The sequence below is a fragment of the Protopterus annectens genome, chromosome 5.part1 (genome assembly GCF_019279795.1).
Source record: "Protopterus annectens isolate FY-2018-M chromosome 5.part1, PAN1.0, whole genome shotgun sequence".
Taxonomy (NCBI): Eukaryota; Metazoa; Chordata; order Ceratodontiformes; family Protopteridae; genus Protopterus; species Protopterus annectens.
Genome location: NC_056736.1, coordinates 745,979,974 through 746,003,111, shown reverse-complemented (window position 1 = coordinate 746,003,111; position 23,138 = coordinate 745,979,974). Strand labels below are relative to the sequence as shown.

The 23,138-nt window shown below is 39.4% G+C and overlaps 2 protein-coding genes across 2 annotated transcripts in view; one reads left to right on the top strand and one right to left on the bottom strand.

Moving 5' to 3' along the window:
* The window catches only part of C2CD3 (C2 domain containing 3 centriole elongation regulator), a 2,415,762-nt gene extending 2,406,438 nt beyond the window's left edge, over nt 1-9,324 (top strand). The window contains exon 40 of the mRNA XM_044072855.1: nt 9,265-9,324. Coding sequence (XP_043928790.1) covers nt 9,265-9,324 — 60 coding nt within the window. The remainder of the gene's footprint in view (nt 1-9,264) is intronic.
* A 3,058-nt stretch (nt 9,325-12,382) lies between these two features.
* Nucleotides 12,383-13,426, bottom strand: LOC122803263 (keratin-associated protein 10-7-like). Its single transcript, XM_044072854.1, has one exon. The coding sequence runs from the start codon at nt 13,424-13,426 to the stop codon at nt 12,383-12,385; it is 1,044 nt and encodes a 347-aa protein (XP_043928789.1).
* Between the last annotated feature and the right edge of the window lie 9,712 nt (nt 13,427-23,138).

The following is a 23,138-nucleotide window of genomic DNA, read 5'->3' as shown; positions in this document are numbered from 1 at the left end:
CTACTATCTCTTTACTCCCACTACTAAGTCCCCCCCATAGATTTCTCAGTCACTTCCAGTAATGGCACTATTATATTCCCTGACTACTACTATCTCTTTACTCCCACTACTAAGTCCCCCCCATAGATTTCTCAGTCACTTCCAATAATGGCACTATTATATTCCCTGACTACTACTATCTCTTTACTCCCACTACTAAGTCCCCCCCCATAGATTTCTCAGTCACTTCCAATAATGGCACTATTATATTCCCTGACTACTATCTCTTTACTCCCACTACTAAGTCCCCCCCCCATAGATTTCTTAGTCACTTCCAATAATGGCACTATTATATTCCTGACTACTACTAACTCTTTACTCCCACTACTAAGTCCCCCCCCCCGTAGATTTCTCAGTCACTTCCAATAATGGCACTATTATATTCCCTGATTACTACTATCTCTTTACTCCCACTACTAAGTCCCCCAATAGATTTCTCAGTCACTTCCAATAATGGCACTATTATATTCCCTGACTACTACTATCTCTTTACCCCCACTACTAAGTTCCCCCCATAGATTTCTCAGTCACTTCCAGTAATGGCACTATTATATTCCCTGACTACTACTATCTCTTTACTCCCACTACTAAGTCCCCCATAGATTTCTCAGTCACTTCCAATATTGGCCCTATTATATTCCCTGACTACTACTGTCTCTTTACCCTCACTACTAAGTCCCCCATAAATTTCTCAGTCACTTCCAGTAATGACACTATTATATTCCCTGACTACTACTATCTCTTTTCTCCCACTACTAAGTCCCCCCATAGATTTCTCAGTCACTTCCACTAATGGCACTATTATATTCCTGACTACTACTATCTCTTTACTCCCACTACTAAGTCCCCCCCCATAGATTTCTCAGTCACTTCCAATAATGGCACTATTATATTCCCTGACTACTACTATCTCTTTACTCCCACTACTAAGTCACCCCCCCATAGATTTCTCAGTCACTTCCAATAATGGCACGATTATATTCCCTGACTACTACTATCTCTTTACTCCCACTACTAAGTCCCCCATAGATTTCACAGTCACTTCCAATAATGGCACTATTATATTCCCTGACTACTACTATCTCTTTACTCCCACTACTAAGTCCCCCCCCATAGATTTCTCAGTCACTTCCAATAATGGCACTATTATATTCCCTGACTACTACTATCTCTTTACTCCCACTACTAAGTCCCCCCCCCCATAGATTTCACAGTCACTTCCAGTAATGGCGCTATTATATTCCCTGACTACTACTATCTCTTTACCCCCACTACTAAGTCCCCCCCATGGATTTCTCAGTCACTTCCAATAATGGCACTATTATATTCCCTGACTACTACTATCTCTTTACTCCCACTACTAAGTCCCCCCCCATAGATTTCTCAGTCACTTCCAATAATGGCGCTATTATATTCCCTGACTACTACTATCTCTTTACTCCCACTACTAAGTCCCCCCCATAGATTTCTCAGTCACTTCCAGTAATCGCAGTATTATATTCCTGATTACCACTATCTCTTTACTCCCACTACTAAGCCCCCCCCATAGATTTCTCAGTCACTTCCAATAATGGCACTATTATATTCCCTGACTACTACTATCTCTTTACCCCCACTACTAAGTCCCCCCCATAGATTTCTCAGTCACTTCCAATAATGGCACTATTATATTCCCTGACTACTACTATCTCTTTACCCCCACTACTAAGTCCCCATAGATTTCTCAGTCACTTCCAGTAATGGCACTTATATTCCCTGACTACTACTATCTCTTTACTCCCACTACTAAGTCCCCCCCCATAGATTTCTCAGTCACTTCCAATAATGGCACTATTATATTCCCTGACTACTACTATCTCTTTACCGCCACTACTAAGTCCCCCCCATAGATTTCTCAGTCACTTCCAATAATGGCACTATTATATTCCCTGACTACTACTATCTCTTTACCCCCACTACTAAGTCCCCCCCATAGATTTCACAGTCACTTCCAATAATGGCACTATTATATTCCCTGATTACTACTATCTCTTTACTCCCACTACTAAGTCCCCCCCCCATAGATTTCTCAGTCACTTCCAATAATGGCACCATTATATTCCCTGACTTCTACTATCTCTTTACTCCCACTACTAAGTCCCCCCCCATAGATTTCTCAGTCACTTCCAATAATGGCGCTATTATATTCCCTGACTACTACTATCTCTTTACTCCCACTACTAAGTCCCCCCCCCATAGATTTCTCAGTCACTTCCAATAATGGCACTATTATATTCCCTGACTACTACTATCTCTTTACTCCCACTACTAAGTCCCCCCCCCCCGTAGATTTCTCAGTCACTTCCAGTAATGGCAGTATTATATTCCCTGATTACTACTATCTCTTTACTCCCACTACTAAGCCCCCCCCCATAGATTTCTCAGTCACTTCCAATAATGGCACTATTATATTCCCTGACTACTACTATCTCTTTACTCCCACTACTAAGTCCCCCCCATAGATTTCTCAGTCACTTCCAATAATGGCACTATTATATTCCCTGACTACTACTATCTCTTTACCCCCACTACTAAGTCCCCCCCATAGATTTCTCAGTCACTTCCAATAATGGCACTATTATATTCCCTGACTACTACTATCTCTTTACTCCCACTACTAAGTCCCCCCCATAGATTTCTCAGTCACTTCCAGTAATGGCACTATTATATTCCCTGACTACTACTATCTCTTTACTCCCACTACTAAGCCCACACCCATAGATTTCTCAGTCACTTCCAATAATGGCACTATTATATTCCCTGACTACTACTATCTCTTTACCCCCACTACTAAGTCCCCCCCATAGATTTCTCAGTCACTTCCAGTAATGGCACTATTATATTCCCTGACTACTACTATCTCTTTACTCCCACTACTAAGTCCCCCCCCCATAGATTTCTCAGTCACTTCCAGTAATGGCACTATTATATTCCCTGACTACTACTATCTCTTTACTCCCACTACTAAGTCCCCCCCATAGATTTCTCAGTCACTTCCAGTAATGGCACTATTATATTCCCTGACTACTACTATCTCTTTACCGCCACTACTAAGTCCCCCCCCATAGATTTCACAGTCACTTCCAATAATGGCACTATTATATTCCCTGACTACTACTATCTCTTTACCCCTACTACTAAGTCCCCCCCCCATAGATTTCCCAGTCACTTCCAGTAATGGCACTATTATATTCCCTGACTACTACTATCTCTTTACTCCCACTACTAAGTCCCCCCCCCATAGATTTCTCAGTCACTTCCAATAATGGCACTATTATATTCCCTGACTACTACTATCTCTTTACTCCCACTACTAAGTCCCCCCCCCATAGATTTCACAGTCACTTCCAGTAATGGCACTATTATATTCCCTGAATACTACTATCTCTTTACTCCCACTACTAAGTCCCCCCCCCATAGATTTCTCAGTCACTTCCAATAATGGCACTATTATATTCCCTGACTACTACTATCTCTTTACTCCCACTACTAAGTCCCCCCCCCATAGATTTCTCAGTCACTTCCAATAATGGCGCTATTATATTCCCTGACTACTACTATCTCTTTACTCCCACTACTAAGCCCCCCCCCCCATAGATTTCTCAGTCACTTCCAGTAATGGCACTATTATATTCCCTGACTACTACTATCTCTTTACTCCCACTACTAAGTCCCCCCCCCATAGATTTCTCAGTCACTTCCAGTAATGGCACTATTATATTCACTGACTACTACTATCTCTTTACTCCCACTACTAAGTACCCCCATAAATTTCTCAGTCACTTCCAGTAATGGCACTATTATATTCCCTGAATACTACTATCTCTTTACCCCCACTACTAAGTCCCCCCCCATAGATTTCTCAGTCACTTCCAATAATGGCGCTATTATATTCCCTGACTACTACTATCTCTTTACCCCCACTACTAAGTCCCCCCCCCATAGATTTCTCAGTCACTTCCAGTAATGACACTATTATATTCCCTGACTACTACTATCTCTTTACTCCCACTACTAAGTCCCCCCCCCCATAGATTTCTCAGTCACTTCCAGTAATGGCACTATTATATTCCCTGACTACTACTATCTCTTTACCCCCACTACTAAGTCCCCCCCCCATAGATTTCTCAGTCACTTCCAGTAATGGCACTATTATATTCCCTGACTACTACTATCTCTTTACTCCCACTACTAAGTCCCCCCCCCATAGATTTCACAGTCACTTCCAGTAATGGCACTATTATATTCCCTGACTACTACTATCTCTTTACTCCCACTACTAAGTCCCCCCCATAGATTTCTCAGTCACTTCCAATAATGGCACTATTGTATTCCCTGACTACTACTATCTCTTTAGTCCCACTACTAAGTCCCCCCCCCATAGATTTCTCAGTCACTTCCAATAATGACACTATTATATTCCCTGACTACTACTATCTCTTTACTCCCACTACTAAGCCCCCCCCATAGATTTCTCAGTCACTTCCAGTAATGGCACTATTATATTCCCTGACTACTACTATCTCTTTACTCCCACTACTAAGTCCCCCCCCATAGATTTCTTAGTCACTTCCAATAATGGCACTATTATATTCCCTGACTACTACTATCTCTTTACCCCCACTACTAAGTCCCCCCCATAGATTTCTCAGTCACTTCCAATAATGGCACTATTATATTCCCTGACTACTACTGTCTCTTTACCCCCACTACTAAGTCCCCCCCATAAATTTCTCAGTCACTTCCAGTAATGACACTATTATATTCCCTGACTACTACTATCTCTTTACTCCCACTACTAAGTCCCCCCCATAGATTTCTCAGTCACTTCCAGTAATGGCACTATTATATTCCCTGACTACTACTATCTCTTTACTCCCACTACTAAGTCCCCCCCCCATAGATTTCTCAGTCACTTCCAATAATGGTGCTATTATATTCCCTGACTACTACTATCTCTTTACTCCCACTACTAAGTCCTCCCCCATAGATTTCACAGTCACTTCCAATAATGGCACTATTATATTCCCTGACTACTACTATCTCTTTACTCCCACTACTAAGTCCCCCCCCATAGATTTCTCAGTCACTTCCAGTAATGGCACTATTATATTCCCTGACTACTACTATCTCTTTACTCCCACTACTAAGTCCCCCCCCCATAGATTTCTCAGTCACTTCCAGTAATGGCACTATTATATTCCCTGACTACTACTAAACTGTTAGGAATAACCATTGACAATAACCTTACATTTGATTACCATATAAATAACACCATTAAAACAGTCAACAGAAAAATAGGCTCCTTATATAGAATCAAACCTTTCCTAACCCCAACAGCCAGAACCAAGATTGCTCACTCCCATCTAATCTCAACTCTTCTGTACGCCTCACCTATATGTACTAATCTAAAGAAAAATAATCTTAACAAGCTAGCAACTTCCTATAATAACATCGCCAGATTTGCCACTGGCAATCCCTTTAGAACCCACCACTGTCTGAATCTTTGGCAGCTAGACTGGCTTGAATTCCAAAACCATCTGATAATCTCCCAACTCACCATTGCCCACAAGATATTTTACCAACCCAACACCACCCCTATACTCTCCAATCTCTTAATCCCCTACGTTCTTCTAGCAAACTCCTTGCTAGCATAACCAAGTCTGACAACATGGCTGGTGACTCTCTGTTTACTAACACAGTGGGTAAAAACTGGAACCAGCTACCCAATGAACTAACTCTACTCTCTTCCTTGCCTCTCTTTAAACACAAACTCAAAAAACACCTCAAAACGCACTGGTTATGCCCTTGTAGCAACCCCCAACTAACCACCCACATTCACTACTGATACTTCCTCTACCAAATAAACGTACTAACATTTTAAATCTAATTCATGCAAGCAAGGCTGTTACTGTTTGAACTCTAATCAACATACTGCTGAAATCTTTCTACTTTGATGTGAAAAATTCCTTATGAATCTTACTGTGCTACATTTTTTATTGTCGCTTTTTCAAGTGTAAATATCTTCGGTATGTTATTATTACTTGTTGTACTTTTTTTTTTGTTTAAATCTTTTCATTTACCATGTAACAACATTTTTAATTTTCTATTTTGCTGGAGCTTTTCTCCCCGGGCCTCTACTGAAAATGGAAATATATCCAGCTAGACTAGCCCGGTTAACAAATGTAAAATAAAATAAAAATAAGTAAATAAAATAAAACATAACTTATATGACGTATACACAGTCGTATATACTTAAATAACTTATAAAACATATACACAGTCACATGTACCTAAATAACTTATAAAACCTATACATAGTCATATATATCTAAATAACTTATAAAACATATACAGTCGTATATACCTAAATAACTTATAAAACATGTACATAGTCATGTATACCTAAATATATATATATATTATAAAACGTATCCATAGTCACATATATGTAAATAACTTATAAAATGTATTCATATTCGTATATGCCTAAAAACATATACATAATCACATATACCTAAATAACTTGTAAAACGTATTCACAGTCCTGTATACCTAAGTAACTTATTAAACATATATATAGTCGCATAAATGTAAATAACTTATAAAACATAGCTTATAAAATGTATACATAGTCGTATATACCTAAATAACTTATAAAACGTATACATAGTCACATATATGTAAATAGCATATAAAACATATATACAGTCACATATACCTAAATAACTTATAAAACATATACAGTCACATATACATAAATAACTTATAAAACATATACATAGTCACATATACCTAAATAACTTATAAAACATATACACAGTCACATATACCTAAATAACTTATAAAACATATACACAGTCACATATACCTAAATAACTTATAAAACGTATAAACATAGTCACATATATGTAAATAACTTGTAAAACATAACTTATAAAATGTATACATAGTCGTATATACCTAAATAACTTATAAAACATAAACATAGTCACATATAAGTAAATAACTTTTAAAACATAACTTATAAAACGTATACATAGTCGTATATACCTAAATTACTTATAAAACATATACAGTCATATATACCTAAATAACTTATAAAACATACACACAGTTGTATATACGTTCTTCTTCCGGCTTTTTCCTGGTTAGGGGTTGCCACAGCGGGTCACCTGTCCGCTCATGATTGGCAGTGGAGTTTTACAGTGTCGAGTTGCCAGCCCAGCGCCCAACCTTCCAGAGAAGGTGCACATATGCACACACTCACACCTAGGGCCAATTTAGAGTGTCCAATCCACCTACAGCATGTCAGGATGTGGGAGGAAACCGGAGCACCTGGAGGAAACCCATGCAACCACAGGGAGGACATGCAGACTCCACACAGAAGGCACCCCAGCCGAGGATCGAACCAGAGAACCTCTTGCTGTGAAGCGGCAATACTAGCCACTCAACCACTGTGGCCGCCCTACAGTCGTATATACCTAAATAACTTATAAAATTTATACATAGTCACATATATGTAAATAACTTATAAAACATGACTTATAAAATGTATACATAGTCGTATATGCCTAAATAAATTATAAAACATATACACAGTCGTATATACCTAAATAACTTATAAAATGTATACATAATCACATATATGTAAATAACTTGTAAAACATAAATTATAAAATGTATACATAGTCATATATACCTAAATAACTTATAAAACATATACATAGTCACATATATGTAAATAACTTATAAAACATAACTTATAAAACCTATACATAGTCACATATACCTAAATAACTTATAAAACATATACACAGTCGTATATACCTAAATAACTTATAAAACATATACACAGTCACATATACCTAAATAACTTAGAAAACATATACCCAGTCGTATATACCTAAATAACTTATAAAACATATACATAGTCACATATACCTAAATACCTTATAGAACATATGCACAGTTGTGTATACCTAAATAACGTATACAGTCACATATATGTAAATAACTTATAAACCATATACACAGTTACATATACCTAAATAACATATAAAACATATACACAGTCATATATACCTAAATAACTTGTAAAACGTATACATAGTCACATATATGTAAACAATGTGTAAAACACAACTTATATAATGTATACATAGTTGTATATACCTAAATAACTTATAAAACATGTACATAGTCATGTATTTCTAAGTAACTTATAAAACATATACATAGTCACATAAATGTAAATAATTTATAAAACATAACTTATAAAATGTATACATAGTCGTATATACCTAAATAACTTATAAAATGTATACATAGTCACATATACCCAAATAAGTTATAAAACGTATACATAGTCACATATATCTAAATAACATATAAAACATATGCACAGTCGTATATACCTAAATAACTTATAAAACATATACACAGTCGTATATACCTAAATAACTTATAAAATATATACAGTCACTTATATGTAAATAAGTTATAAAACATAACTTATAAAACATATACATAGTCATATATACCTAAATAGCTTATAAAACATATACATAGTCATGTATACCTAAATAACTTATAAAACATATACACAGGCGTATATACCTAAATAACTTATGAAACGTATACATAGTCACATATACCTAAATGTTTTATAAAAGTTATATATCACTACATGTACTTGAATATTTAGTGAAAGAATATTTTGTAAAAACATACATGTTGTTACATATATCTAAATATATTAAACATATGCTTAGCTGTGTTATACTTAAATAAGTAAAGACATACAGTCATATGTATCAGAATGTCTTATAAAAGTTGTATGTAACTACATAGTGTTAAATATTTAATAAAACTTATACATAACTATATATACATCAATATTTAATAAAACACATATATAACTATGGATCCTATCAGTTGATCGAGTTTTCAGAAACTGGAAATTCATATGGTCGAGACTATATAATCTAGTTTTTTGAAATCTCAAAGCTTTTGAATGGAGATTTGCGCTACAGCGAGTATTGGGAAATTTACCCTTTTCTTCAGTGTAGTGCAACTTTTACATAACCACATATACCTAAATATTTAATAAATCATATTCATAGGTGCGTATGTTTACTTATTTAATAAAGTATGTGCATTCATTTATTTACATTTATTTCTAAGGTAGAACACTGGTCAAATGATGACAAAATACAGGCTCAACCAGGTTACATTGTAATGTAATAAAACACTGTACAATGTACAAATGGTTTACATAAGTAAACAGAGAAAATCTAAAAAATAACGTAGGATGTCTAACAAATGAAATCTACATGACTACATATACCACAAATATTTAATAAAACATGTATGTTTAATGAAAACATATACATAGCTACATTTACCTGAAAATGTAGTAAAATATACACGTGGTCACATATACGTGGCTCAGAGCCACCAGAAATTGATATACTGAGCATAGGTGTCAACCACACTTCCTAATGATGCCACAGTGCCCTTCAGCTGCATAACATGTAATGTCCTGTTCTCTGTAGTCTTGGCAGGGTATGTTCAAATGTCTTGTTCTATGTAGTCCTGCCATGGTACATGTAAATGTCCTCTTCTCTGTAGTCTTTGCACAGGTATGTGTAAATGTCCTCTTCTCTGTAGTCTTTGCCCAGGTACGTGTAAATGTCCTCTCCTCTGTAGTCATGCTGTGGTACGTGTAAATGTCCTCTCCTCTGTAGTTATGCAACGGTACACGTAAATGTCCTCTTTTCTGTAGTCATGGTACAGGTGCATGTAAACATCCTTTTCTGTGTAATCATAGCATGTTACGTGTAAATGTCCTCTCCTCTGTAGTCATGGCACGGTACATATAAATGTCCTTTTCTCTATAGTCATGGCACAGTACATATAAATATCCCCTTCAGTGTAGTCACCTTCAGTTTAGTCACGGCATGATTCATGTAAATGTCCTCTTGTCTGTAGTCATGGCATGGTACATGTAAATGTCCTCTTGTCTGTAGTCATGGCATGGTACATGTAAATATCCTCTTGTCTGTAGTCATGGCATGGTACATGTAAAGATCTCCTTCTATGTAGTCATGGCAAGGAATATGTAAATGTCCTTGTCTTTGCAGTCATCGCAGTGTACGTGCAGATGCCCTCTTCTCAGTAGTCATAGCACAGTTCATGTAAATGTCCTCTTCTCTGTTAGCATGGTATATGTAAATGTCCACTCCTCTGTAGTCATGGCATGGTATGTGTAAATGTCCTCTTCTCTGTAGTCATTCCATGGTACATTTAAATGTCCTCTTCCCTATAGTCGTGGCACGGTATGCATATAAATGTTCTCTTCTCTGTAGTCATGGCATGGTTTGTATAAATGTCACCTTTTCTGTAGTCGTGGCATGGCACATGTAAACGTCCATTTCTCTGTAGTCATGGCACGGCACGTGTAAATGTCCATTTCTCTGTAGTCATGGCACGGTTCGTGTAGACGTCCATTTCTCTGTAGTTGTGGCACGGTTCGTGTAGACGTCCATTTCTCTGTAGTTGTGGCACGGTTCGTGTAGACGTCCATTTCTCTGTAGTTGTGGCATGGTTCGTGTAGACGTCCATTTCTCTGTAGTTGTGGCATGGTTCGTGTAGACGTCCATTTCTCTGTAGTTGTGGCACGGTTCGTGTAGACGTCCATTTCTCTGTAGTCGTGGCACGGTTCGTGTAGACGTCCATTTCTCTGTAGTCGTGGCACGGTTCGTGTAGACGTCCATTTCTCTGTAGTCGTGGCACTGTTCGTGTAGACGTCCATTTCTCTGTAGTCGTGGCACTGTTCGTGTAGACGTCCATTTCTCTGTAGTCGTGGCACGGTTCATGTAGACATCCTCTTCTCTGTAGTCATGACCCCTCCCTGCTTGTCAACAGCAGTGTTTGTAACAGAGTCTGTGAAAGTACTAATTCCAGACAGCTGATATACACTGCATGGAACACAAATTAAACACTGCATTATGCTGCATATAGTAAGTCAGAAGAGATAATGTCCCTCACGTATATAGTGCTTAACTGCCTGTCCCTCACCTTTTTGTTTGGTGTGTTTTTAAGCAGAAGATATCCTGTGAGATGCAGGTATCACAGGTATGTGCGTCTTCTCTGATAATTCTTCACACTTTACAGATATAGCATCCTGCATGTTTTGCATCCCTTAAATTTTATATTTTAAAAATCTGGTTCTTGCCTGCATATATTATTTCAAACTTGTGATGAAGGCTTGTGTTCTGTAATGTGTGAAAATTATATGGGAAAGCTTTTGTAAGGGTGTAGATCTTGAATTACTTAACTCAGCAACTTAGCTTGTTTCTTACTGATTTTTAAAAGTTATTGTGGGGCAATTAACGTATAATAGGAGGAGTTTACACAATATATGTCTTTAGTGCTTTGGGGAGTGTGACACTGCCCAGTAACTGTCATTAAGTTGATTCACTTCCAGGAACTGCATTCACGTGTGGATCATGTTCAAAAAGATGTAAGCCAAATGGTTTTATGCCACTGCCTTTAGTCCTTATAAAGATCCTATTGATCTTTTATAGCTGTTGTATGGAGACAGTTTATAGATATTTAGTCTAATGTGTTTACTGAGGACTTTATTTTTCTTGAGGTCAGTTTGAACCAGTTGAATTGAGTCATTTAGAGCTAGCTAACAGAATCTTTTTTTTTTCACAGCTGTTAGCTGAAATAGGTTTGATTTTGTTCATTTATATGAATCCAGGCTTACTAAGTGAGAAGTAAGATATCCCACTGCTGTACTATAAGCTCACAAATGTCATTTTAAAAGACAATGGCATAATTAAAAATTGCCTTTCAAAACCTAACAAGGCATTTGCCTGTCTGAATCTAAAGTGCGTTTCTTCTGTTTTTCTTGTAACCATAAAACTTCAAAAGGTGGTTGTGACCAAAGATTATTGAACTTAATTGATAATAGACTAGATCAAATAGCAAGCAAGCCCACTAGGAGGTGGAACATTCTAGACCTCATCCTGTCCAACACAACCTTCACACAGACCTCTCTCCTGTAGTATCCTCTTCCCTGGGTAACTCTGACTACAGATTAGTGGTTTTCAGTTCCAGACACTCCTGCAGTGAACTGTTCAGCATCTAAAGGCTTCAGCTACGTTGTCAATATTTATCTGTAATATCATCAGTCCCCATGTAGCTACTTCTGCTGTTTAAACAGCAGAGTTCTACACCCACCTACAAATAAGTCATGCTGGAGGGACAGTTACGTTACCCAACATTTACCCCTTTATCTGGAACAACACATAGAGGGTCGGCATGCTTGATCGTGATCCTTGTTTACTGCAGTAACACGACACATAGAGGGTCGGCATGCTTGGTCGTGATCCCTGTTTACAGCAGTAACACGACACATAGGGGGTCGGCATGCTTGATCGTGATCCTTGTTTACTGCAGTAACACGACACATAGGGGGTTCGCATGCTTGGTCGTGATTCCTGTTTACAGCAGTAACACGACACATAGGGGGTCGGCATGCTTGATCGTGATTCCTGTTTACAGCAGTAACACGACACATAGGGGGTTCGCATGCTTGATCGTGATCCCTGTTTACTGCAGTAACACGACACATAGAGGGTCGGCATGCTTGATCGTGATCCCTGTTTACAGCAGTAACACGACACATAGAGGGTCGGCATGCTTGGTCATGATCCCTGTTTACTGCAGTAACACGACACATAGGGGGTCGGCATGCTTGATCGTGATCCCTGTTTACAGCAGTAACACGACACATAGAGGGTTCGCATGCTTGATCGTGATCCCTGTTTACAGCAGTAACACGACACATAGGGGGTTCGCATGCTTGATCGTGATCCCTGTTTACAGCAGTAACACGACACATAGAGGGTCGGCATGCTTGGTCGTGATCCCTGTTTACAGCAGTAACACGACACATAGAGGGTCGGCATGCTTGGTCGTGATCCCTGTTTACAGCAGTAACACGACACATAGGGGGTTCGCATGCTTGATCGTGATCCCTGTTTACAGCAGTAACACGACACATAGGGGGTTCGCATGCTTGATCGTGATCCTTGTTTACTGCAGTAACACGACACATAGGGGGTTCGCATGCTTGATCGTGATCCCTGTTTACTGCAGTAACACGACACATAGAGGGTCGGCATGCTTGGTCGTGATCCCTGTTTACTGCAGTAACACGACACATAGGGGGTCGGCATGCTTGATCATGATCCTTGTTTACTGCAGTAACACGACACATAGGGGGTCGGCATGCTTGGTCGTGATCCTTGTTTACTGCAGTAACACGACACATAGAGGGTCGGCATGCTTGGTCGTGATCCTTGTTTACTGCAGTAATACAGTTTAAAAGTACATGTCAGATTCTGAAATGTGTGCAAACAGCAGTCATCCCTGTATTTGGCACAGCAATGTTGTGCAACAGTTTAATTCTATAGTCTGTGGGTTAGTTAGTAAACGTGCTATACATAGTATTAATATGGCCCTAGATGGCCTGTCTTCCCACCTAACTGATTGTTGTAGCCACACCAGAAGGGTAGTACGTCTTGTCCATATGGACTGCAGGAGCCACATTTCTTAGCCAGTGGGCATAACTGCCTAGCTGAGAATATTTTATTCCTGTTCAACTAGTTGGTGACAAGCAAGCTTACTGACATTGTATCAGTGAAAGCCTGTCTGAAAGCTTGTTAACAAATGGTTGGAGGGGAGGGTGAGATGTTGCATTTAAATAATGACACACAAGAAGGAATGAAGGAACTGCTATTCTTAGCAGTGGAAACATTTGTATTTATATTTTCAAACATTGGTGTACAATTGTTGCGTGTTGCCTGTGAAAAGGGTGTGGCAGTCTCACCCCAGCCATGTACCTCATTGTTAAGTGTGCATTACTTTGAGTGTTAACAAATCCATTCTCACTTGTTTCATATTGCCTTCCCCTCTGAACCTCATAGAAAACCTTCAGTATATCCTTCATATTCCAGTTCACAAGCTTGCCTCGTCCATCAGGCATTGTCTGTAACTGGACACTTACCTGGAGCTACCACACTCTAATATTATGAGAAATACAAAACCCCAGCCATTTTACCTCAAAGCTACTAAAATATTTTAAGAATATTTTAAGACTTTTCCCTTTTCCTGTTCTACACCATCACACCATATCACTATCCTACAAACTCAGCTGAAAACCTGCCACATGCTATGACAGCAATAAGGGTCAAGAAGTCAGGCCTTTGCTATATGTATTTTTTATTGCAGTATTACTGCCCTTATAGAATTGTCACTGCATGCTACGAAGGAGTTGTTCATTAAAGCTCTCATTATCTTGTGACCATTTCAACATGTGTGCTGTCATACTAAGAAACTCTCTGCTGTGATTTGTATCAACCAGGTTATGTTTGAAAATAGCCTGTGACTTTTCGGCGCATTCTGTTAACATAGATTCATAGGCTAATGACCACTAAGGCCCTTATAAGCCTAGTAGTGTAATCCAAGTATGACACATACATTTGATTTATATAGAGGGTGATTTACTGACTCCTTCTGTCCATCAGAGGCATAAGTGCCAGACCACGGGGGAATTTCTGATAATCAAGGCATTGGTTTAAGTTGTGCTTAAATAGGGTTGGCAAAGAACTCTACTTCACATGGGTGGGGCTCATGTTCTAGAGAATGGGAATTCTCGGAGAAACATATTTGTCTTGCCAACATGTCCTGTTTAAGTCCTTTGATTTAGTAGTCCTGGTGCTATTTGTATGGGGGATTCTGCAAAATGTTCAGTAAAACAGGGTCATGGAATGCCTACTACACCAGGCAAAGATCTCCTTTTAAAAGTCTGTATGATAGCGAGTAGAGAGACAAGGCTTTGAGGTGATCAGTGTAGGACATTGTGTTTACTCCCTATATTCTTTTCGTAAGCAGCCTTTATAAATGTTCCAGTTGCTGCATGTGTCTGGTCAGATACATATTGAGGGCAGCATTATACTCTCACATGGGTCTGATGAGGGCCAACTACAGTGGCATGATGACCTCTCTGGACCTGCATGCCATGCCTTTACTTACACGTTGAGCAACATAGAAGGATTTTTTTTACTACCTTGGAGTCATGTTGGTCAAAGGCTAGGTTATTATCCACACAAGTTCCAAGATCCCTGTCTGTTGAATTAACTTTTAGGGGTGTTTTAATGACATTATCCGGGATGGCTGACTCCCCAGATGGTACTATAATGCATTTCTTGGCAATGAGTTTTAAGCCTTGGCTTTGGCATCAAGCATTTGTCTGTGTTAGACCTTCCTGATGTGTGTTCTTGCCTTGGGGGATTTAATGACTGCTCCCAGTTTGCAATCATCTGCAGACTTGGTCAACCAGAGATGTTTGACACTGACAAAGAGGAACGAGCCCAGCACAGAGCCCTGAGCGACTTCACTGGTGACCGGCCCCTTTGTGGAGGTGACCTCACCAATCCAGACGTCCTGTCCGAGACTCAGCTAGCTATCCAACATGTTATAAAGGTGCTATGCCTAGTTCTGTAAGTTTGTTGACAATGCCTGAATGGGTTATCGTATCAAATGCTTTAGCCAAATCTAGGAAAGGTGTTATGCAGCGCTTTTCCCCCCAGCCGTTGCCTTGGTGACCTTTTCAAACAAGTCAATCAGGTTCACTAAGCATATCTTTCCTTTGACAAAGACAAATTGGGATGGATCCAATGTCTGGAGCGTGCTTTTCCTTTGACAAAGCTAAACTGGGATGGATCCAATGTCTGGAGCGCGCTTTTCCCGTGACAAAGCCAAACTGGGATAGATCTAGTGTCTGGAGGTCGCCTATGTCCTTGTTGATAATTTCCATAATAATTTTTTCCATTACTTTTTAAATAATATTAGTTATCTAATCAGTCTGTAGATTCCTGGATCTGTTAATGGTCCACCCTTATGAAGGATGACGTCATGTTCTTGGCTTTAGCGAGCCCAGCCAGGACATGCTCCCTGGTTATAGTTGGACGGTATTTCTTGGGGGGATGGTTGAGGGTGAGGGGGATAAAGTTGGAACTGAATTTGCCCACTAACAGGTTTAGTATATCGCCATGCTTGGTGAATGTGGTACCATTAACAACCAGTTCAGCACATTGCTGTACTGCCCCTAAGGTTTCTGACATAGCTGAAGAGGGCCTTATGGTTATCTTTCACCTTGGAGGCTATTTTAACCTCAAATTTGTCTTTGACCTAATTAGCCCTCTTAGTTGTCTAATTAGTTTGATAAGAGAGTTTTTTTTTTTTATCTTTTTGGGAATTGCCCTTCCTGATTTATGGTATTTTTTTTCTTTTTTGTATATCCTTTTTAATTTGGGATGCCACCAGGGTGTTTTGTTTCTGGTGCTAGTTCTGGGCTTGCTTCTGGTAGGAACAGCAGCCTCTATGCACACATTGACATGGTTGTACAGAACCTCTGAGAGTAATTCAGCGTAGCTTCTATGTTCTCTGGGTTTGGAGGGGCCCTGAATTTTTGACAAACCATCACTTAATAAAAGGTGTTTTGCTTTGGAATACTTCTATTTGTCACTAGTTTTACTGGGATTATGGAGTTCATTTTGATTTCAAAAGAGACAGCTTTATGGTTAGACCTTATCAGGGAGAATGCGACATTGGGGGGAGCGGTTTTCTCTCCAAAAGTACGAGGTCAGGTATGTTGGAGCCTGTAGTTTGGCTTATTCACTGGTCAAAGATGTTTGCAGTTTTGAAGTCCAGGAATCTGTGCCTGTAGATTTGAGGCTGTGTAGAATTCTTAGTCTATAGAAAGGTGATCAAAGTTTCCCATGAGTAAATTGTTAAGTAAGTTGGATTGTAAGCATCTCCAGTAGGTCCAGGTATGCATTGTGACCTTCTTGGTACATGCAGGGTTTCATATAGCTGGCTGTGATATGGTACGGGATTTTGTCTATGGCATGTGGAGGAACTCCACCACATCATCCTGTTTAACCACTGTAGAGGTATGCTTGTTACTGATGTATATTTAGACACCTCCATCTTTAGCCTTGTCTGTGCAGCTACTGGTCTAAAAATGTGGAAGGCACTGAAACCTTGCACTTCCAGGGCATCTTTGCCACTTTAAACCATGTCTCAGTAACTGCACAGATGTCATATATTCTCCAGTGTGAGCAAGACTTGGAGGGAGTATAGTTTTTTTTTTTATTTAAGCTCCTGGCATTGAGCAGTAACACCTTGAGGTTCGTTTGAGTTGATTTTGCTATGTCAGTAGGTTTGTCAGTTTGGCATTGCATAAAAAAGGCAGTATGAGGGTGGATAAATTCTTAGCCAGTATTCGAAACCCTAGAGGGGAAAGGTGCAGACCATCTTGGAAAAGCAATATGATCTGTTAACCACGTTCTCCAGAGCTAATAGATATTGGATCGCCTTCGAATGACAGCAGAAAGATCATCGGATATCTTTGTTTAGGAACATTGCGTTTAACTACCTTGCATATGTAAATCTATGTTTGTCTTGTGTGCTATGTGAGGTGGGTTTTGTATGCGTTGTTTCGACAACCTGATGTCTGCTTGTGAGAGTTTAGCCTCTAGTGTAATTGTGTCAGCACTCCTCTCTCATTCTGTATCCGTGTCACTACTCCTCTCTCATTCTGTATCCGTGTCACTACTTTTCTCTCATTCTGTGTCGGTGTCACTACTCCTCTCTCATTCTGTATCTGTGTCACTACTCCTCTCTCATTCTGTATCTGTGTCACTACTCCTCTCTCATTCTGTGTCGGTGTCGCTACACCTCTCTCATTCTGTGTCGGTATCGCTACTCCTCTCTCATTCTGTGTCGGTATCGCTACTCCTCTCTCATTCGGTGTCGGTGTCGCTACTCCTCTCTCATTCGGTGTCGGTGTCGCTACTCCTCTCTCATTCGGTGTTGGTGTCGCTACTCCTCTCTCATTCGGTGTCGGTGTCGCTACTCCTCTCTCATTCGGTGTCGGTGTCGCTACTCCTCTCTCATTTGGTGTCGCTACTCCCCTCTCATTCGATGTCGCTACTCCTCTCTCATTTGGTGTCGCTACTCCTCTCTCATTTGGTGTCGCTACTCCTCTCTCATTTGGTGTCGCTACTCCTCTCTCATTCGGTGTCGCTACTTCTTTCTTATTCTGTGTCTGTGTCAGCACTCCTGTCTCATTCTGTGTCTGTTTCTTTAAGAATTAAGTGGTTATCAGTAAAGGATTAAGTGGTTATCGGTAAACACTTCAGATGTCCATGTCCAGCACACTGGTTACAAAGAAGTTAGGAAATTGCATTTCTTTGTTGTCCAGTCCTTTGGTGAGCTACGGGGGGGGGGGGTTATTGGGTTTAGAAGGCTATTAAGGGTGCTTTGTTAGTGCAGACTAATAAGGGTGCTTTATTGGGGCAGATTATGCTAAACAGTACTAAATTCTGCTTATTTTAATGTTTATATAATACTGAATTCTGTTAAATCTGTCGACATTGCCACTTGACACCTAACCAGCTGCTCTAAGCATGCCAGAGTGCAAGATATTTGCTCTATATTTACTGCTTTACAGGATATAGTTTTATATATCAGAGATTGTTTACTTTAGGACACACAATGTTACTTTGCACAGGCTTGGGTGGTGCCGACTTTACATCCCAGTGGGTTTGCCAGTTAAGTGTTTGTCCTGTTTCCAGTTCTGTACTTTATGAACATTACCAAGTTAAAGTATATGAAGTGAAACTCTAATGAGCATTATTGACTTAATGACAGGAAAGAGAGCTGCACACATCCAGCAAGGTGGCTGCCACCCCTACCCCTAGTGCTCCCTGCTTTGCACAGTTTTTAAGTCTGTTTCAGTCCTTTTTTTTGGGGGGTGGGTTAGATGCTGATGGACATTATGCTGTGTTTTTTTTTGTTTGTTTTGTTTTTAAATCTCGCTTTCATCAGAACTTGATTTACAGGAACATTTTTTTATAGTTATTTTTATTAAATTCAGATGAGTGACAAAAATATTACATAAGTAAGCATCTAGAAATTGCATTTGCGCAAGAAAAAACCCCAATTATCAACAACCACAAAGAACAAAACAATCAAAGAAGTAACTATGTACAAGGTGTCTACTAAAACATTATAAATATGTAGAGCATGTTTAGTAAGTAATTATATCAGAACTGAAATGGTGTCCATATTTTCACTCTCTTTAGTTTCATCTAAAAATTTAAAGAAGAAGTAATTCTGGTGGCTTTTTGCTTGATGGTTAAGATCTCCATATGACAAGTTTCAGTTGCAATATTAAATAATTCTTTCATAGTTGGTGTATTAGTTATCTTCCAATTTTTTTGTTATCGCTTTTCTTGCAATTCCAAGAAGTGTCCAAAGAAGAAGGTGATCAACTTTTTTAACGCAAGTGGGAACTGGTACATTAAGTAGAATTAATGATTTATTTAGATTAAATTTATTACTGAATAGAGCCTGTAAAAAATAACATTATTCCAGAAAGGTTTAATTATGTTACTTTCATAAAACATGTTGCCAATCAGCAGTAATATCTAACCCACATCTCCAACAACCATTTTTTTTGAAAATCAACTGTATTTTGTGAGGTGTAATAAATGCTTTATGTAGAAATTTCCAGGAATATAGCCTCCATCTTAAATAAGTTGAGGTTTGAATTGAGGATGTTAGAATCATTTTTTCTCACTATCACTTGGATAATAGTCATTAATAGTTACAAAGTATTCCCAATAATTATCATCGCAAAAATCCATCTTACTTTTTTCAGTTCTATAAATTCTAGAAAGGCTACCTTTCTCTGTAGTATTATAAGTTGAAGATATCAGATATTCAATTTGTTTAGGAAGCTCATTTTTAACACAGGGTTGCATCAAAGATCATCTTTTCTCTAAGGCATATCTACAATTTTGTATATCTAGCCATCGATGGATTTAAGTTGAATTTGTTTAAAATATGGTCTGGTGAGAGCATTTTTTTCTTTGTCCATTAAATGGAACCAAAATATTAATTGTTTGTCTTTAAGAATATTCATTAAGAATGTATTAAAAGTGGTAATATTATTTTGAGTGTATGCTATTGGAAAGATTAAAAATATCCAGGCTGGAGTCTTATATACAAGATTTTTTAAAGTTAGTGAATGTCATAGTAATGTAAGTTGAGTTAATCAAAAATTTTTGATTTGCAAGTATATGCACTTTTAACAACCAAAGAAAACTATTAGCAACCAAAGAAAACTATTATAAATTTTGTTATAGCAATTGAAATTTAATAGATTATTTTTATGAGTATATAGTCTTGAATATCTTTCCATTTAGCAGACTATTTTTTATTTATCCATGGAATTATAGTTTTGATCATGGCTGATCTAGGATATAATTCTATATCAGGTAGATTTATTCCACCATTGGACCATGCACGGAGATGATGTCTGAGTGCCAGTCTAAGTTTATTAGGGTGCTAAAGAAATTTGAGTATTGAAATATTTTATATATTGTTTAGGAATAGGAGAAGCTAAGGATTGTATTATATATAATATTTTGTGTAGTATTATTTTTTGTAATTAGCAATCTCTCATCCATTTTAAAAGAAATGTGTTCCACTTAGTTATAAGGACCTTAATGTTTTCTAAAATGTCACTATAATTTATATTAAGTATGTCTTTAATGTTCTTAGTTAAAGTTATTCCTAATATTTTATCTGTTGGTGTTAATCTTCATTCACTCATAATGGATGGGTCTCAGTTCCGTGCTCAGAACTGACTCGACCGATATAACAAGCTTGCACCAGCCAAAAACTCTCGAGCTAAGGTTACCGATAGTGCCCCTCTCGTCATCTCCTCAGATCTTGTTTGTTGCGTAGAGTTTCAATATGCGTCAGGCCAGCTCTCAAGCTAAGTGTTTTATTTTTCTCAATATTTTGAAAAGTTAGCCTTGTGTTCTTCTATAATCCTTGTTTTATCTTAGTCGCTTATAGTTAGAGATAATTCCTTTCTGTGTGAGTGATTACCTTGTTGGTATTTCTTTGTGCCGTTGTTGGTACAGGCCCCTCCCTGCCTTTACCCTTTGGTGTTCTAAATACCGTTGTTGGTATTCTCGTCTTCCTTTACTTTTACCCTTGGATATATTTCTATTTACCATTGTCGGTAAATCACAAAAAAAAAACCCTCTTTCCTACTTCTAAATGCGTGTGCGTGTGTGCGTGTGTGCGTGTGCGTGTGTGTGTGTGTGTGTGTATCTGTAGCCGAGAGACAAGATATTTTATTGTTGTTTAATTGCTATTTAATTGTATTTTTGATAATGGCTGACATGAAGGGCCTCCATGAGGGCTCTGAAAGGGCTTTAGTGCCCGCACCTTAGCTGAGTGCAAAAAAACAAACTAATCTTAAAGGGTATCTTGAAAACCCCTTTCTCGAAGGCTTTATATGAGGCCGAGGTCTCAGTCCCTCCTAAAAAAGAGAAGAGCCATTCAGTGCCATCGTTTTCTCAGTCCCAGGATCCAAAAATTACTAAGACCCGAAAACTAAACATGCCAAAATGATTCCGACACCGGAGCTTAAAACACCTTCCACAGTGCCATCCTTAATTATGAAACTGTCAACCACTATTCCCACAGTACCAACAGACCCTCTCGGCACCAACAATAGCTTCTCCCTTAAAACTGGTCACTTCCCTCCCATTCATTACAACCTTTTGGTCTTCTGACCACGGTGCTGAAGGTCGAGACACTAGCCAGGACCTGATATTCCCCATCCATTGACCCCTTTGTTGGACAACAGTTAAATCCATCCCTTGATCGACCTGAATCTCCATCAGAGATGTCAACCCGTTCCACCAGGAGCCTTTCAGAGCTCAATGTAGTGAGACTTGTGGATCAGCTCCTAGCGGCCAGAGGCATCCCAACTCCATCTAGGACCTCCCTCCCACCCAAAGCCTAAGGTTTCTCTCCACAGACTACAACCTATGTTCCTCCTTCAACCTCCTCACAGGTCTTGGAGTCCTCGATGCCGACACCTATCCCAGTGGAGCTTCTTCAGTTCCACTGGTAGATCTTACCGTGATTCCAGAACTTACCCTGTGGACCACAGCTCAGTCGGAGCCAGCCCACCCTCAAGAACATGACCCCTAGCACGGCACCGATTTTTTTTTCTCTGGCGCTGTCTATAGTCCGGTTGCTTTGCAGGTCCGAGTCCTCTCGTGGATCCTTCTCTGGTGGTGGGCTCTTTGGAGTGGGGTGTGACCCCAATTCCGAGGTTGTCTTTCTCGCTTCTGGGCTCCCATGCCTCTTTGGGCAGGCCTACCTTCCAAGTTATGGAGAGGGCACTCACCTCACTAGGCTCACAGTTGGGTCCTTTGGTGCCAGAATGTCATATGTAAATGTCCTCTGGTTCACAGCTGCCACAGTCATCGGCCATTGGAGCAGCAAGATACCCTACCACAGGGCACCCTCTCTTCTGAGTCCTCTTTAGACCTTCCCCCTGAAGAGCCACCCGTAAGAGATTGTGCAAGAGGAAGCACATTGATTCCCCTGAGGAATCTCTCACTGAAGATACACATTACGATGAGGGGGATGGGTCCCCACAGTCTCCCCCTAAGAATGTCTCCTTTGGAGACATACTGGTGATCTTGAAACAGAGGGGTGACTGGTAGTCCACCTCAGAGGAATCTATATTCTTGCAGGCTTTCCATGCCCAAACCTCTACTTTCTGGGTGACTCCGCCTGCAGATGAATTGGTCAAGATCATCGTGCTGCACGCTTGGAAGACTTCTGACACCGTTGAGTCAATCCCCCAGAGACCAGACAAAATGCTTCCCCTCCAGAGGATCACCCCCATTTGTCTAAAGGCTTGGTAGTAGATGCTATGGTGGTGGCAGCAGCCACAAGGAAAGAACTCGCAGAGGAGAGTCCTGCTGTCCATCCTCCAAAGAGGGGGTCTCAGACGATGGACAGACTAGGGAAGTTGGTTAATGCTTTACTGACCTTTGCCATACGGTCATTGAATTACTTGGCACATTTCACCTCTC